Source organism: Pelobates fuscus, chromosome 2, assembly GCF_036172605.1.
Source record: "Pelobates fuscus isolate aPelFus1 chromosome 2, aPelFus1.pri, whole genome shotgun sequence".
NCBI classification, from domain to species: domain Eukaryota; kingdom Metazoa; phylum Chordata; class Amphibia; order Anura; family Pelobatidae; genus Pelobates; species Pelobates fuscus.
In genome coordinates this window covers 262,201,044-262,220,025 of record NC_086318.1, presented here as the reverse complement: position 1 = coordinate 262,220,025, position 18,982 = coordinate 262,201,044, and the positions used below count along the sequence as shown (strand labels likewise).

General features: G+C 38.8%; 1 protein-coding gene across 3 annotated transcripts in view; it reads left to right on the top strand.

Moving 5' to 3' along the window:
* The first annotated feature begins 227 nt into the window (after positions 1–227).
* Positions 228–18,982, top strand: part of CEP43 (centrosomal protein 43) — a 57,580-nt gene continuing 38,825 nt past the window's right edge. For 2 of the 3 annotated variants that reach the window (XM_063443366.1, XM_063443364.1), the window contains exons 1-10: positions 228–319; positions 4,738–4,851; positions 5,066–5,119; positions 7,570–7,624; positions 9,081–9,169; positions 9,385–9,522; positions 10,736–10,762; positions 15,033–15,089; positions 16,317–16,387; positions 17,082–17,143. In XM_063443366.1, coding sequence (XP_063299436.1) covers positions 4,768–4,851; positions 5,066–5,119; positions 7,570–7,624; positions 9,081–9,169; positions 9,385–9,522; positions 10,736–10,762; positions 15,033–15,089; positions 16,317–16,387; positions 17,082–17,143 — 637 coding nt within the window. In that variant the 5' untranslated portion in view covers positions 228–319; positions 4,738–4,767. The remainder of the gene's footprint in view (positions 320–4,737; positions 4,852–5,065; positions 5,120–7,569; positions 7,625–9,080; positions 9,170–9,384; positions 9,523–10,735; positions 10,763–15,032; positions 15,090–16,316; positions 16,388–17,081; positions 17,144–18,982) is intronic. The other variant, XM_063443365.1, reaches the window with a different exon arrangement.

Sequence of the window (18,982 nt, the reverse complement as noted above, 5' to 3'; positions counted from 1 at the left end):
GTTAAAAATAAAAAAATCAGATAAGAGAAATGCTTGTTAGGAAAGGAATTCGTCGCTATGGATACACTCCTTCATGTATTTGGAAATTAGTAAACCTACAATTACTACTATCGTTCCACTCTGCCAAGCGGCATTCGTCGCTAGGCAACTGACAACGTGGAAGAGGAGGACGTTTAGAGTAACGGAAATCACGTGACTGCGACGGGTATTACTTGTGTATGGTTGGCTCTGAGAGCTAGGAACCTGAAGACTAGAAGACTTGTTTCCTGCGGGCACTTTACTGTTGCCATTCAGACCTGCATGATTTTTCCAGTATATAGTAAGTATGATAAATAGTTAAGTGCTAGAATTCTTGGTTTAGTTGCTATCCAGTACAAATACATTATTTGGGTTTGTTGTAAGCAACATCGCTGTGCCATGGAACAGAGAAGAACATTGTTGGCTAGGGGACCATAGGTGTCGTGCAGCTGTATGGCTGAGCTTAATGAGAGTTGGGGGACTCTGACATAATAGTCTCATGTGAAAAAGAAAAACCTCTGTTACCCCATGAATTACAATTGATAGTATCAGGCTCAACTTGATAGTTGTAGTTGTGGTCTACAGATGTGATAGATATTTTCTTGCACTACTGAGAAGCAGAGAAAAGGGTATATGTATGATATGTAAAATATCCACAACTACAAAGCTCTTTCAACTTTATGATTTTCTTTGTCCTGGGTAATCTATGCTATGTTTTGTTTATTGTAATATAGGAAAGTGAAGCATAAAGATAGCAGCAGAATATTTACAGTTTATATTTTAACTGTAAAAATGGTCTGGAACTGGGAAAATGGATGAAAGTGTATTTTAGCATATTTTATTATTTACGTGGGAAAAGCATGCTCTGCCTATACTAAAAACAATTAAAATAAATAAATATTATGAACATACATCATGTTGCTAATACATACCCACAGTAATTCATTATGAGTAACCTCTGTCAATCGGTCAGTGCTAGCTAACATCGGATACCAGCTGTTATGAAGAATAACCCCAACTCCAGAATACTTCGCCAACCAAGGAGTCCATGGCTGGCTGAGATTTATGAAAAAGGACAAAAAAAGGGGGGGGGGAAATAATAGGCATTACTAAATCTCAGGCAACCTATTATACTACCAAAATCTCATAATACTCAGCCAGCCAACAGTATTCATTGTTACTGGCTGGCTAAGCATGATGACAGAAGTAGAAGACTGCTCTCAGGGTCCCAGAAGCAGGCTGTTAATGGTGATCAATACCAGAGATATGGGAGTAGGGGGGGTGCCATGCTGTGGATGAGGGGGGTTGACCTAAATTTAGCCTTGTTGAGGTGCAGGGACTGGTCGGAGACCGGCACACGGGTGGCCTCCCCAGGGGTAGACCTGTCCTCCGGCATAGAAATGGCACTCTCTGTCCTGGGGCTGCGGGTCAGGATCCTGGGAGCCAATAGATGTCCTCAGAAGCAAGAAAAGACAGGGAGCTGAGGGGACACACTGGGCTTGGGCAGGGAGGGGTACATAGGACTGACCATTTTATATAAACTCACTAAAAGCAAATAAAATACGCTATTTGCTTTTAGTAAAATTGAAAAATAATAAAATATGCTAAAGTACACTTTTACCGGGAAAATGTGTGCATAAACCGATAAATCCATACATTGGTAGATTAATCATCAACAAGCTGTGAGTGAGTTTTTAAATACTGGGGACAGTATGATAAGACTGCCATATAGATGTATGTGTAGATATGTTTTTCTTTCTGACTAGCCATATCAGTCTAGTGATGCAGGTGCAAAATAACAAATTGCAGTTAAATCATTTTGTTTGGTTAGTCTAACAGAATTGCTGAATTTCAAGCTTTTGGGTGATGCCCCTACTTTCTAATTTAAAGCATTTGTGGGGACAGCAGCGTGTGTGTAGTAGCAAGTCGGTTGTGGTGTGCCAAAATCGACGAATGAGGTAGTGTGTATATGTATATGTATGTATGTATGTATGTATGTATATATATATATATATATATATATATATATATATATATATATATATGTGTATGTATGTATGTATGTATGTATGTATGTATGTGGGAGGGTTTCCAGAACGTAGGACGAACGTCAGGAGGAGGGGATATATATATAGGCCGGCAATTTCTCCCACAATTTCAGGCATTCTGAAAGCATACAATAAGGATTAAGTTATAGAAGTAGTAGCAAGTCGGTTGAGGTGTGCCAAAACCGCCAAATGAGGTAGGGCCTGAAAAGAGGGCAAAAATAATTAATACATTTAACTTGTAACTACATAATAGCAAAGCCTTGTGATGTATAAGCTTACTTGAACCTATAATAATACAATAACCGTAAGTATACCGTAAATATTCCAGTTTGTAGTGGTGGAAAAAGTATAATATCCTGGTGCTGGCTGGCCTATGTTATGCCAAGTGGCGAAGCAATTAAGCTAAATAGGTGACATGGGAACCTAACTACTTGCCAAGTGGCGATGATATGCTCTACCTATGATTTGGCCTGTTGGGTAAGTTTGCCACCGAACGTTGTGGCGGGGTGCTGGCCTTGTGGGACAGCTATGTAATGGCACAAGAAGCCAAAATCTACTTATGGTCATCTAGGGATCCCTATCAGCCAGACCACACTAAGGGTAACGATCTATAGAGTAAGTGGGGTAGGTAGTATCGTAAAGTATCGTAAAGTGAGTCACTTGCGTGTTGACTTGAAACAAATGTGTGTGAAATTAACTGAATAGAGATACCATGCAGGATTAATGGAGTGCCAAAAAGTGGAGAGCTGTTTAAGATCTAGACACGAATCAAAATGACACCAGAGTGGGTAGTGTATGTAAACAGAATGAAGTTGCCAATACTGTGAAAAATGCAGCAGTGTGATTGTAAGGTAGATAAAGTAACAACCTCTTTATCATAATACCAAAAGTTTAATAAAAGACCCAGTTGTCCTACAATATTAAACTGATTTCAGAATATCAATGGGCGGTATTAAGCGCATATGGTGAACATTTTTTTTTTAATGTATAGTTCTGCTCGAAACTCTTGTAGATACGAAAGGCCATAGGCAAGGTGTCTAGACTCTAGAGTAATTGAAAATGACCCTTGAGGTATGTAATAGGAGCCGAGTGTAACTAATTACATAATGTAAACATAACAGTGAGTATACAATAGTTTGCATATACTCATGAATACAAGCAGCCTACCCCCGTGAAAAGGCCAGAAAACAGCTGGAATAGCGTGAACGCGACCATATCCGCCTGTTACCTGAAACTGTTTGTGAAATTGGCCTGGTAGTGATCTCTGTTTGGCGGATTTCAAGGGAGAAACCCCGCGAACGGGACTGCGGGGAGACCTGAAGGAGCTGAATTTGGCAGGGAGATTCAAACGAGGCCGGAATCGGAAGTGCAGGTATCTAGGAGACTGATGCACCTTCCAAAACATAGGCCAAACGACAGGAGGAGGGCTAGAGGAGGGGATATATATAGGCCGGCAACACCTCCCACAGTTTCAGGCATTCTGATATATATTTACTAGGTTTTTAGCAGTGTTGTAAATAAAAAAAAATAGGAGCACTCTGAAAATCCTTCTCTTTTATTCAGCAAGTTTTTAACATGATTTTTGCATTAGTGGCACTAAGTCACTATGCCATCATGTAACATGTTAAATATTTGCTGAATAAAAGAGCATGTGTATATTATGTTTTTAATTTCTATACTGTTTGGATGGTAGATCTTATCTACGCATTATTTCACGTGCATGGTGTGACTACTGATTTTCAGCTGCCCAAGATTAGAGGGCGTTGGCCCTCCTTAGCTAAAGGAAATGAAAACTTCAAGCACCATACCAACTACAGCACACTTCTACAGTGCCCTGGAGCCACCCCTCATTGTTGCCAAACTGCAAACACACTTATAGTGGCTATCTTCCTGACCGCCACTACAGGTGCTTCCGCTGTGAGAACAGAGTCCGACTTGGCTCTCATAGGAAACCTCATCAAATGCTTTTCATAGAGGGCATTTGATTGGAAGAGTACGGTGCTGGCTGTGCATGCGCTTCTCATCCTTAATGCTCCTCTGTGAGGATCACTGGATTGGACAAGAAGATGACGAGTCAAGGTGATGTGTGGGGTAAAAGGATCAGGTGGCTGCATGGACTGGATCACAGCACTGGTAAAAAATGTTCATTTTTTTGTATTCCTAATGCTGTAGTTCCCTTTAACCCCTTAAGGACACATGACATGTGTGACATGTCATGATTCCCTTTTATTCCAGAAGTTTGGTCCTTAAGGGGTTAAAGGAATAAAGTTGTATCTTTAGATCCTAGGTGCAGGGTTTAAACCACTTATAAACAGTTTACCCCAAGTTTGTCCAGACAGCACCCATCAGCTCAGACACTGGTTCTTTGCCTATGTTTCTGGCTTGAGAGAGGAAGCCTCAGGATGGGTACCGGTGATAAGCTGACACACTCACCAAATCACTGGTTTACCACTGAGAAAAATTAATGAGATAGATGTGTGTTTTTTGTGTATTTTTCTCTGTAGGAAGCTAATTTGTCAAAATTCAGCTAATTGATTTTGACTGAAGTGGTCCTCCTTATCCTTTTAGCAGTAATATAACTCAAAATTAGCACACACACGTGTGTGTGTTTATAAATAGATGTAAATGTTTGGCATTTTGACACTTTTCTTGTTATACTTGTTTTTTTCAGTATTATTCAATAACTTATCTGCTTGAAGCAATGTCTGCAGCAGAAGAGGATACAGAGCTGAGAGATCTTCTGATTCAAACTTTAGAAAATAATGGCGTACTCAATAAGATCAAGGTAAAAATCGCTAATCTAAGATAAACCATTCAAAAGCTATTGTCAGCCAATGCCTCTGTTCACTATACTTTTTAAATAGCCTTCTGTAAGATCAGTTTTTATTAATTAAACTTTAGGTGCACAGCACTCAGTTTGCAAAGTGTATTGTAAATAACGGAACCCTCCCCATACGTGTAATCTTAAGCAATGTGTATTTTTCTTGTTCACATTTTAGGCAGAACTGAGAGCATCTGTGTTTTTGGCCTTGGAAGAACAAGAAAAAGTGGAGGTAAAAGTAATAAGCACATATTTCAGTTATTAAATTTTGTGAAGACCGATTGTCATGGTACTTGAAATTATTTAATTGGCTACTTTATTCCGTTGATGAGTGGAAATTTAGCCATGGGAGGAAAGGGAATACTATCATATTTTTTTTTTTTTTTTTTTTTCCTAGGACAGGATTATTTGCTGGGAAATATTAAGAGCAGTCACCCAGAATTGAGCTTTTTCAGTACTAATTAAGTCGCAAGTCCAGGTGTTTCAGTTTCTAATTAAAAAGAATGCTGGGAACTGATGGCATGCTTTACTGCAGCATTAGCTTCCAGGAGCAGTGATGTGATCTTTACTGGAAAAAGCACAGCTCCAGGTCCAGCTCCAGGTTCACACTGTAAACCATGGATGATGACCCCTTCACTAACAAATGTAAACATGCAGTTGCATTTTTACATAGAAAGGGAATAAGCAGAGAGGAAAATCATAGAGGGGTACATTGGGACAGTGACATCTCTTGCCGTATTACCATTTCTTCCATGTCACTACAGAGAGCAAGAATAGGGGAAATGGGTATGCAAATACACTCTTTCATTAAAACGCACACCTACATTCAAACTCTTGCTGACATTTGTGCTGCAGACAAGAAAATGCTTTTAGACATGATTGTGGTGTGCATATGAATGAGATGAATGGCACTTTCCTAATCTACGTGTGTGTGTGTGTGTGTGTGTGTGTGTGTGTGTGTGTGTATATATATATATATATATATAAAATCTCTCTCTCAGTGGGAAGTAACTGTGTGCGCCCACACACACACGTGTCTGGAGAGTCCATGACAAATGAACCTGGGGTGAATTTCTACCTGCCTGTGGGTAATGGCGAGTAACAATTTTGAGACAATGGTCAGTCATAATTCATACAAATGATCTTTAGGAGTGCTGTTATGGTAGGTAGATCCACCTCTGAATAATGTAATTTTAAAGGAACACTTGCTGTAGAAATACAAACTTTGCATTCTGGAAGCATGAGATGCTATAATATACCTGCAAGTTAAATGATTAAATATACATTTCTTAACTTCATAATCGTGCATGCAGTTAATCTATTTATAACCCCAATTTAATTTTTATGACATGACGTGATTAAAGATAAAATGAATGAAATTACTACCTCTTATAACAAGAATGCTCTTTTCTGCTTTGTCGTAGCTAGCACAAATACCAAGTATCCCTGGTATATACACATTATATATTTCTGAGGATTCATTTTATGCCATGACTGGTCTATGATCGCATTTTTGAGCTGACATACATAGAACATAATTTCTTAATTTGAAGACACACTTAATATATTTAGATACTAAAATCCATCCTCGTATTTTTTTTATACCTATATTTTCATTATGCTATACTTATGTACAACAGGCAATATAATCCAGTATTACAAAAACAAGTGTCAGCAGGAGAACACTAGAACACAGCAATGATTTTATCACCAAAATAGCCTACTCATGCAAATCTGTATAGAAAAGTGATGACCAACCCAAATAAATTTGAGACAAGGAAATTTGAAGACAGTTGTATTGTGAATTCAAATGTATATCTTATGCAGTTGCATCTTGCAAAATGTATAATATTTATTTAAACTCACCTTTTCATATGGTATACTATACTCTTGACAGATTTTGTAAAACTGCAACTTTTATGATGGTTTGCCATTCTAAAGGCATCTGGAGATCAACTGTTTGCCCTATCTTGGACGTTTTGTGATGTTTGTTTTCTGCACTGTGCAGAAACAAATTGCTTAGCTGCTCAACTTCAATCAGTCTGAACACCTCATTTGACCTCTTACTTCCCATTTTTAAACTCTAATTAATATGATCCTTAGAGCAAGTAAATCAGTTAATTTAACCCCTTAAGGACCAAACTTCTGGAATAAAAGGGAATAATGACATGTCACACATGTCGTGTCCTTAAGGGGTTAAACAGAACATAACTAAATTCTGTATTCTGTTTTTCAGCATAGCCGTTTATGTTTTGATTTTTTTTTTTTATTGATGACTGGGTCCTATTGTGCAAAATAATTTCCATTTCCATTTCTTTGTTTCCAATTTATTTTGGTAGAGGGCAGTGTAAGCATTTGAGTTTGGAATTGTGCTGACAACCACTGACCATTCTTATCCTTCTGAATGATTTAAAACAGTTGAAATAACCTTCAATGTATAGATTTCATAGTGCAAATATTCTCTGCTAGACTTGCTGTATTGGTAAGTTATATAACCAGAGTTTTATATTCCAAGTTGGATACCTAAATCACTAAATAAGCTTAATCACTTTATTGACAGATTCATGGCATAACATTAGTTTATATTTTGGTTACAAAAATCCACCTATTCATTTTTTTATTTGTTTTTGCATTTAATAATTCAATAAAAAATAAGCATCTATATGTTTGTGTCTTTAACAGAACAAAACACCACTAGTTAATGAGGATTTGAAGAGGTTTCTAAATACAAGAGATGGTAAAGCTGAACTTCTTTCTATATTGAATTCTTTAAATGTTTGCTTTAAGTTTAAAAGTTTAATCGTGTTGGCCTGTTTTTTTTTTTTACATACAGTGCCTTGCACCCCCCCTTGGCATTTTTTTGTGTTTTGTTGCCTCACAACCTGGAATTAACATGGATTGTTTGAGGATTTGCATCATTTAATTTACAGGACATGCCCACAACTTTGAAGATTTTTTTTTTTTTTTTTTTTTTATTGTGAAACAAACAACAAATAGGACAAAATAACAGAAAAGGTCAATGTGCATAGCTATTCACCCCCTAAAGTCAATACTTTGTAGAGCCACCTTTTGCGGCAATCACAGCTCCAAGTCGCTTTGGATAAGTCTCTATGAGCTTGCCACATCTTACCACTGGGATTTTTGCCCATTCCTCCTTGCAAAACTGCTCCAGCTCCTTCAAGTTGGATGGTTTGCGCTTGTAAACAGCAATATTTAAGTATGACCACAGATTTTCTATTGGGTTGCGGTCTGGGCTTTGACTAGGCCATTCCAACACTTTTACATGTTTCCCCTTAAACCACTGAAGTGTTGCTTTAGCAGTGTGTTTGGGGTCATTGTCTTGCTGGAATGTGAACCTCCGTCCCAGCATCAAATCAAGCAAAGTGTGGTACAGGTTTTGCTCAAGAATATCCCTGTATTTAGCACCATCCATCTTTCCCTCAACTCTGACCAGTTTCCCAATCCTGGCTGCTGAAAAACATCCCACAGCATGATGCTGCCACCACCATGTTTAACTGTGGGGATGGTGTTCTTTGGGTGATGTGATGTGTTGGGTTTGCGCCAGACAGCATTTTCTTTGATGGCCGAAAAGTTCAATTTTAGTCTCATCAGACCAGAGCACCTTCCTCCATACATTTTGGGAGTCTCCCATGTGCCATTTTGTTTTTTTGCTGAAAGTAATGGCTTTCTTCTCTGCCATAAAGCCCAACTCTATGGAGCGTACGGCTTATTGTCTTCCTATGTACAGATACTCCAGTCTCTGCTGTGGAACTCTGCAGCTTCTCCATGGTTACTTTAGGTCTTTGTGCTGTCTCTCTGATTAATGCCCTCCTTTTGTGTGTTATAAATTAGTAACACACAAAAGATGGACTGTTTTCAAATTGATATTTCATGTTATTTTTGCGTATTAACAGATGTATTTTGGTAAGAGAATAAGAATTTCTGTATAAACCGCATTTTTTCAAATAGAAAGCTAGTGCAAAAAATGTATACAGTGGTATGTGGAAGGACATTTCTAGTTTCCACGTAAATATTTTATTACAAACTATGAAACTACTTACAGCCAAATAATAGTAAGCAAGACTGCAACATGATGTTATAAACATTCCTATCCATAATGGACTTATTTTGTTCCCTCTCCTTTATTTCGATTTTTTTTTTAATGATCTTTAATATGATGTTGCATTTTGTAGGTCGCTTGGTAGCCAGTGTTTTTACTGAATTCCTTCAGTTCTTCAATCTGGACTTTACCTTAGCAGTGTTTCAACCGGAAGCATGTCTGGTAAGCATAACACTATTTTTAGTATTGGTTATGGCTTCATTGGGAATCAGTCATGCTTATTGTTTTTTCTTGCTTGTTTCAGTTTTGAATGTAAATGACTTCCAAACCTGTTGTTTTTGTGTGCTTTATTAGTGATTTGGAAATCATTTTAAGATTCAAAAACTATATATTGAGGAAGTGTCCTGATATATGATGCTTTTTTTTTTTTACCCCAGGGAAATATAATGGATGAACGAAGTCAGTTAGCAAAAGACCTTGGCATAATAGAATCTGAAGGAATCAAAAATGGCCCATTGATACTTGAACTAGTCAAAAAATGCTACCAAAAGGAAAAGATTATTAGCAGCGGAGAAGTAAGTATGAATCTGTTTTTACTTGGTTCAAAAGACATATGTCAAAAGTTAATAAAATGCAGACTTTCTGCTTTCAACTACCAGCAGCAATCACAAGTGACAGCTGTAGTAACTAGCCGTCTTCTTAAACATTGCAAGTGAATCGACAGAGGATCCAGCAGTCACATAGGATAGTCAGTAGATCTTCTGTTACACTCTTGAGTTTGTGTGAGAAAACAGCATTGATATCGGCTCCTAGCAGATAAAGCACCAGCAGCTGAAAAAGGATATGGCAACTCGCACAAGGGAGAGCTAAAGGGAACTACCTTCAGCTTTACTTCCTGGCCCTGCACAAAGCATTGATGTTTATAATTATAAAGCGTTGTGGAATATGTTTGTGCTATTTAACTGCAAGTAATAAAATTTTCACCTCTTGGGGTCTTTGCAAAATAAACAAAGACCCACGAAAGTGACAGTAACACTTTTTTTATGACATGGTTGCTTTTTGGTATTTTATTCATCTTGCCAGAATAATTAACAACTAGAAAAGACTCCACCTCTGTCCCAGCTACCGTTTGACAAACCTTGTCAAGCCCTAAAGCCTAATAGTCTGCCTATAGAGAGTCTGGCATGTTCCACCACAATCTTAAGAGTTGTACTCTCACTCATGGGATAACAGGACCAGCAAGAATAATATGGTGGCTGCTGCAAGGGCCAGGTTCAGGTAAGTATTCCTGTGCACTCCTAAGCCACTGCATTGCCAGTGGAGCAGCCACCATTGGTTGTCTTTGCAAATTCTGCAAAGAATGCAAATGGTGGCAGAGCTGCTTGAAATATTCTTCCAAGCTGGTCGACCTAGATGAGACTTCATGTTGCTGCCAATTTTGTGTAACCTTTCGAATACAATACAATATTGACAAGTAGGTATCTGTAGACCAAGTGCAAGTATATTTTAGCATGGAGGTACGCTTACATATGTCATGCTATTACCTTCAGCTTACAGCTATTAAAATGGTGTACGTCTTTGGGAAAGTATTGTTCAGGACTGTATTGCATTATCATCATAACTTAATGAAAGTAAATATTATTTTCCACTTCACTAGTTGCTAGAGCAATGTTTTAAATAAAATGTTGTCAATTTAAACATCTATTTGGTATGCTTTTTACTTTAGATTTAATGAGCTTAATAAATATTTGTTGGTTTAATCTTTCTTTTGCTTTCTTTCGTTAACAGGGTGATAAGCTTGTCTCTCTTCCTAAGGTACATGGGTCTTTTCTATATTTTCCTCAATTTTGTTCACTGCCGTCACTTTTTGAAATCTTAAATATTACTTTCCAATATATACTTAAAGCTGATTTTCCATACCTATTTTATCCAGTCCTCACATTTTTGGTGTATTTTCCTTTCTTTAGAATTGGACAGCTTCAGCAAATGTTTTATGGCAGTGACTTGCCCTCCAAGTACCCCCTCATCCCTTAAATATAGGCCATCAGTTTATCCTTGTCGGTACAGGATAGCTAAACTGCAAAGAGGCTGATGGGATCGTAGACCTTAAGTACACCTCTTCACCATTTGTGACTGGCCTTAGGCTCGTGCTTCTAGGGGATTGTGTGCAGAATGTCCGCTTCCTACACTTTTCTGCTGCTTTCCTTGCTTTCGCCTTCTAACATCCTGGGTGGTGGACATCATTGATGAGGCAGCAGTTAAGTGTAGAATACTAGCACAGATTAGATTGGGTTCCCCTTTCTTTTTTTTCTTTTTTTTTTAATTCTTTATTTTGACGTGCATGAGGGTAACAAGCATTCTCGCTATGCCACAACAGCACTTGCGAGTGAAAGGTAAACAATGAAGTTAACAATATAGGCACATTGATATGTCAGTGCACATTTTTGTTTTTATAGAAAGACATAGGAGTAAGTTAGTTTATCATAACGAGTATATTGAGAAAAATTCTATAGGTCAGCATCACATCAGCCTGTTCTCAGTTTTCGCTATATTCCGACCTTGGCATGATAGGTCGCATACTTTGAACATTATACCCGCTCAGTCAACTGTGTATCATCTGGGTGATGTCGATTAAAGTAGGACTAACATTGTCCCCAAGAAACTACCTTATTTGGCATACAGTCTGTCTAGCAATGTACAGTTAGTCACGTATAGGGTACGGCTAAACAGTAGACAGGTCTAAGAAACAAAAATAACTAGAACATTGATATCCAGCTGCATAAACCTATTACTGTCCTGCGATTAGTCTAGCTTATGGGAGGCTATATTGGCTGTCATACCTGAGGAGCAAACATGAACTATGTACATTTTAGCTGATATTTAACTTATTAAAGAGGAGTGTTATATGAACCCCAAACCATGGGTAAAAAAAAAAAAAAAAAAAAGTACTTAGTGGGTGATGTCCCTTTGGAGCCTGGGTAGTCCTGCTTCGCCTCATGTTGTGGCCACCACATTGGTATCCAAGCGAGCCCTCTGAGGGACAAACGGGGCAACCCTAGAGGGGTCCCAAATGTGCGCGGTAGCGGTATAGCTCGAGCCAGATTGGGCTAGCGCATGTCGTGGGAGGCCGATGGTTTCCAGCATGGCCGCTGCTTCCTTAATGTCCCTGACCGCGTGCACGGAGTCTCCTTTCAGGATGTGGAGTAGCCGCTGTGGTCTCCAGCGATATGGGATAGCATGGGTGCGCAGCAGTGAGGTAAGTGGCTGGAGAGTCTTCCTCCATTTCAGGGTGTCCCCAGATAAATCTGAATAAAACGTGAGCGCCATGTTTTCAAAGGAGAGTGGCGAATTCCCTTTAGTTGCTGCCTGTACCGCTGCTTTCTCCCTGCCGTTGCTGAATCTGACCACCAGATCCCTGGATGCGGTCTCGGGGGCTTTTTTAGGCTTTGGTATGCAAAATATCCCGTCAGTCATAATGCTTTTTGCCTGCTTGGGCGTAAGTAGCGACCCTAGCAGCCTTCTCACCAGGTGCGGGAGTTCTGCGTCTGGGATAGCCTCTGGGACCCCACGTATCTTGAGGTTGTTTCGGCGCCTGCCGTCTTCCATCACAGCCAATCGTTGTTCCAAAGTGGCTTGTTGTGCCTGGAGATTCCGGACTGCACCAGAGAGAGTGGTGATTGTCTGGGTATGTTCAGCTGCTGTCGTCTCCACCGTCCCCAAGCGGCCTACCAGGCCCGTTAGGTCTGCTCTGAGTGAGGCCATGTCGGCTTGCAGGGTGAGCTGGAGGCCATGTAGTAGCTCCTTCAGGGTGGCATTTGTCACCGGAGCTGAATCAGTGGTCTTTGGAGCTGTCTGGGGCCGCGGTGGGAGAGGGACCACGGCGGATCCCATCCCCAATAGTGAGTCCTCTGAGGAGTCTGAGTACTCATCCATCTCGGCGGCCATCTTGGGCCTGCATGAGCCGTGGGCCTGCCGGAGTAGATCTCCTATGTTCATGCCCGCTTTGGGCTTATCGGGCTTTTGCTTCTTCAGCTTGCGGCCCATGACCACTGTTGGCACCCGTGGTCCGTTTTGCCAGCGGTGGTAAGGGGTTAGATATTGCCAAAATGCGGCGGTAATTGTCGGAGCTCATCCGACATGCGTCCGTCTCGATCAGTAGCTTGGTTCCCCTTTCTTTTGGCATTAATGCGCAAGTGCACAATAGGTTACTATTTTGGGCAAAAAAAATATCAAATTGGTAAGCCTATTTAAATGATGCATAGCATTCTGACTGCTAGAATTTAGTCAGGATATTACAGTTTTCCACATCCACCCTTCTGGATACCAAGGGCTTACTTATGGTAAGAAAAATAAAGTTTTCATTTTGTTTGACCTATGTTGTTTGTTTTCTTCATATTTATACATTTTTTTGTTTTTCATGTTTTGTTTTTTTATATTTGTTTTCCTGTTTTAAATGTCTAAGACAGCAACCCTCCCCCCCTCCAAAAAAGCATCATGAAGTGGCAGCACAGACCAATCATTTATTCTGAGCAACATGCAATACTCCCATCCCTGATTGGCGTAAAAGAAAGCATTGCATATTTTGTTTCAAGGAAGCCTTAAGATGACAGAGAAAAAGGAAATGCCTTCATTACATTTCAGTTTCAAACCAATCTTCAGCAGATGTTTGCTGAGGTCAAGAATGCCACTTTTCAGTTGGTTATCTCTCCTCCTTCATTTGCTAGTTTTTGAGAAAAGGGTATACTGGAAACACGGACAAGAGACTTTGGAATGTGACTTCTTTAAGGGAGTGTCAGTCTTCTTCCTCTGCCTCCTCCTTTCCGTGTTTCAACTGAAGAATTCAACAACTTTCTGGAATCTTTCCTTAACTATAGGAGGACAGGGAGGAACTGAAAGATCTTTTCGTAGCCAGGTCCTTTTCGTTGCATCCTAAAGAAACACTCTAAGCATCAATACTGTTAGCTTAATGAAGTGGTTTTGGCATATAGATCATGCCTCTGCACTCTTACTGCTCAATTCTGTGCCATTTAAGAGACATCTGCAGAATTTTCCTTCAGCGTGCCAAACCACTTTACTCATTGCTGGAGCTTTAGTCTCTAGAGCTCAAGATAGTGGACTTCACTCAGTAGAGACAAACATCTTGAGAGAGTCTAGGGAAGCACTCTCAACCTTCAGGAAAGTTCAGACGGCTTACAGCTTTCCGTGTTATTCACAGGAAGTTGGATACCTGGAGAGGAGACGGACTACCTATGGGAGGTCTCTTCTGCTCGATAAGGCAATTACTCGGCATAGAGTGAATGCCAAAGAATTGATTGACGGGTGGAGAAAAAAAATTATTGTAAATGGGTTTTTCTACCCATCTATACTTTTGATAGCAAAACTGCTAGTACAATGTAGAGATATAATTTATTGTTCTTTTAAAAAAAACTTACGCAGTTTTGAACTTGGACGGTGACCTTTAACCCCTTAAGGACACATGACTTGTGACATGTCATGATTCCCTTTTATTCCAGAAGTTTGGTCCTTAAGGGGTTACTTCAATCATTATGACCACTATAGTGATTTGAAGTAGTGCCTGGAGTCTGTATGTGCAACATTTTGCTTTGAAACTGCACAAAATAGATTAAACCACTAGCTGCCAGAGGTGTAGCTACAACTCCTGTAGCGTCATAGGGTGTCAACAGCCAGCCAAGAACTTGCATTTCAGGTCAACATGTGTGGCAAGAGCTGAGTGACTGGGGAAAGCAGGAGAGCTGTTATATAGGCAAAATATATACATTAATGATGTTTTATAGCATTGTGGTCTGTCTATGCTGTCTAAGCATAATATATTGGTACTCTAAAACACTGTTAACTTTTTATTAAGATTTTTTTTTTTTCATCATGTCTTGCATCTTGTAGAAATCAGTATAGTTTGAATAACTATTTACTGAATGTGCTACTGTGTGACAACTATCTTTTTGCATGAGGCTTTTTACTTACTGTTTACATATGCAAATGTCTAATGCTATATGCATGAGTATATCTTTTTCATTCTGTATAGGACATGTTCAACTAAAATGTACTTTCTCTGGTTTTGTTGTAGGAGTTGTCACCGAAACAAATAGCAGAAGCTCAGAAAAAATTTGATTTCTACGATAAGGTTTGTCCTTTATAACTTACCTGCATTATACAGGTGCTTTACATTTTATCGTATTTACTCGAATCTAATGCAAATCTCAATATTTTGGAAGCTGAAAAATGTTTTGCTGGTGAAAGTAATGCGCGTAAATACTACTATACAACATTGTGCTACAATAAAAATGATTATTACCATATACTATAGTAAGATTGATGGTATTTCATTTTTAGTGTTATATGGCAGGTCTATTCTTTCTTAAGACCTCTTTCAGGAACAGAATTTGCCTATGTGATTTCACCTGTTTGAATTTGTGTGCCTTCGAATCTAATGCGCATTCAAATTTTGGAAACTTTATATTCAAAAAAAGGTGCGCATTAAATTTGAGTAAATACTGTAATAGCAGGTGCTATTCATCTCCTTAACAGTTGTGCCATTTTCTGACTTTCTAAAGGGTGAGAAGGTATAGTTTATCAACAAGGTGGAAGAAGAAATGTTTGAATTCATATTTTCAGTACAGAGACTTAAATAAAATTATAGCGTATTAGAAACACAGGTTGAGTGGAAAATTAGATAAATCAAGGATTATTTATAAAGAGAAACCCTGGGGCAAAGTTCTGTAAGTGTGGCAATCACCAGGGACATTCAGTTGGTTTCCAAAGTGACTACTCTGCAAAAACGTGTGAGAATGGGAACTTGATGGATGCATGTCTCTTTTCAGCTATGTAACTATGTCTAGCAGTAGTTTGTGGCATATGTTGTTCATTCTTATTCACTTGAGTGGAGCTGCTCATTAAAGGGACACTTTAGTCACCCAGGCCACTTTAGCTAATTAAAGTGGTCTAGGTGCACTGTCCCTGTCCCCCTTAGTCCTGCAATGTAGAACATGGCAGTTTTAGAAAAACACAGCCTCCAAAAGACAGCCTCCAGTGACGGGAGGGGGCTACCAGAGAGCACTATAGTGCTAGGAATACAACTTTGTATTTCTAACACTATAGATTCCCTTTAAGCTGATTTTCACTATACAGCATATTTAGCGGATACAATGGATCTATGGTTTTCTGACATTTATAAGCTGAGTATTCGTTTATTAACTTGTAATCACCATAATAACAGTTTATACCCAAGAATTGGTTCATATTCTTTTATATTTTTACATATGCCTATTTTAAAGTACTGACCATAGCCTTAGCTTGATAGTAAGTGCAAATGAAGAGCAAAATACCATGTTTCTGTATTTCTTCCCTCCAGGATAAAAATGGTGAAATTAGTAAGGATGAACTACGAACCCTTTTTGTAGATCTTTTCCCTCATTTCCATAGGTAAGAGCATGTGTTTATTTTACAGCCAGAGTGCTACATATAAATGTTAGAATTATTTGAATGAGAGGAATATATATATTTTTTTTTTTGGGGGGGGGGGAGGGAAAGGTTCAGGTTTGAAATACCAGCATTCCTTGCAAATCCAAAGCCTAAGCTTTATTAATAACGTTAAACCTTTTTAATAGATCCCTTAATAGCAATGTCTTAACCCTAAAGTAAAGCGATAGTGTTTTTTTTGTTTGTTTGTTTTTTTAACCAAAATGTAGTTACAGTGCTGCGCAGAAGTACTAAATATGTTAGAGCACTGTGGTGAGCCAAAACTTTATTTTATTTTTGTCTTTTTGACCACAATAAATTCTTTTCATTTGCCCCGTACATTGTGATACCTGTGGGTTTTTTCTGTAGTTAATTTTTTAACCAGTTTAACCCCTTAAGGACACATGACATGTGTGACATGTCATGATTCCCTTTTATTCCAGAAGTTTGGTCCTTAAGGGGTTAAAATATATAGAAAGGCAAAATCATATTGGCCTCTTTTTGTTATATTTTAAAGATAGTTCTGAAGTATGTAGCCTTCAAGTTTAATTGTTTCTGTTTCTCTAATTTTGTGCAGATTAAAGCCATAATAATAATTTTATGATTTGTAAAATGCCTTGTTCCGGAGTATACTTACGTATTTTATTTTCTTCTGCAGAAGTATGCTTGACAGATATGTAAATGACGAGTTTAAAGCTGCAGATAAAGACTTCAATAATGGTATGTCTAAAAATTAAAAGGACATACAGGGTTGAATTGTAATTCTGAGGGTAATTTTGTTTCTGATTCTACAATAACTCTTCAACTCCGCTATTGGTGCAAGTGAAATATTTTGGCCTGAAGTCTGTAATTTTATATTTTGTGTTTGGTGTTTTTAGCCACCATAATCACTTCAATTACATTTTAGTAAATTATGTACTAACATATTTAAATGTTTAACGACGTTCCTATATATGACTTTACACAGTATTTTAAATGAAAAGAGAAAAAAAAAAACCTTCCAGGATGCTACTACATTGGAATTGTTCTTGTAGATAGCATGCCACAAATTTTGAGGTAGCTAGAAAGAATTAAACTGTACTGCATTCTCTGGACCACTTCTGGCTCCTCACCCTCCTTATCCCTGGTGTAAGTGGGCAATGGTAGTATTTAATGGTTTTACATAAGAATGTTTGTGTAACCATATCTATGGGAAGGGTCCTCTTAAAATATTTCCATTCGTTTGTGGGTGTATACTACAAACACCAGTGAATCTACAATTTTTGGAAATTGCATTTAAAGAATAAGAAGATTACATTTTAATTTTGTGCTTACTGTGTTTTAAAAGCTTGTGTATTTAGAAACATAGAATGTGACGGCAGATAAGATCTGTTCGGCCCATCTAGTCCGCCCATTAAATAATTTGACTGTAGTAGACAATAGTAGCAGGTAAAAAGTGGAACCGAAGCTTTAGCAAATCGTAAATTCCTGTGGTTCCTGGGCCCTTTCTTTTTTTTTTTTTTTGACATTCTTTATTTTTACGTTATAAAATCGCAACATGTATATGCGTTACAGTTCAACAGGTTACAACGTGGTAGCGTAACGGCTATGTGTATAACAGCATTTGAGTAGTTTATGCAATTTACTGAGAAGCCGTATTCATTCTTGTATGTTCTGTTGTGTCGTTGGACATTTCGTACAATGAATGGGTTAGACCATAATGTATTTGGGAGTGTATGGGGAAAGCGGTTGATCAGCGAGGGTTCAGTGGGTTGTCATATAGCCTGCCCTAACCTCATATGGTTGTCATTATGGGGCGGGGAGAGTATACGTCTCCATGTAATTATCTGATATACCTCCTTTGTTGGCATAACTAGGTGGGGGGGGGGGGTTAGGTTCAGTGAGAGATTGCCTGTCGCTTTCGCATTAAGCCTTATGTCTCTTACGGTTCCCTGGTTTGGCGGAGGTCTGTGTTGGTGTTCATTGCGGTTCCTCTTTTCCCCAAGCGTTATACTTAGTGGTGTGTCTGTGCTACCAGTACCAGGCTGGCGAGTACAGTGCTACATCTCCAGTTGTGGTATGTCGGCCTGTGCATTCAGACCCTCAGAGGATACAGCAAGGAGCTCTTATTGAGGGTTCTAATCTGGTTAGCGTCTGTGCTACATGTGGGGTCAGGCCGTAGTGAGCCAGGTGGAGTTGTGTTCTATATAAAGCAATATATAATAAAAAGTCAGTGGTGACTAACCGAAAAGTAATACATACACCTAAATAAAATTAAAAAAATGAATGAAAAAGACCGTGCAACAAACTGTGTGACAAAAGTGCTATTTACACTGTGACAAATACCCATTTTGAGACATATATTGGTAGTTTTTTCTTTTTGTTTTTGTCATGTCCACCAGTTAGCGATTTAGGGGTTACCCCCCATTTTCAACTACCACTCTGTCTCATATCTTTATCTAGCCTCCAATTTTTCGTTTCTTTCTACTTTGTCATCTTATATAGGTGTGTGGTATGTGGGGTCAGTGTTAAGTGTTGCGTCGCCTCCTTGGGTCGTTTGATTTGTGTCACTCGTGTGGT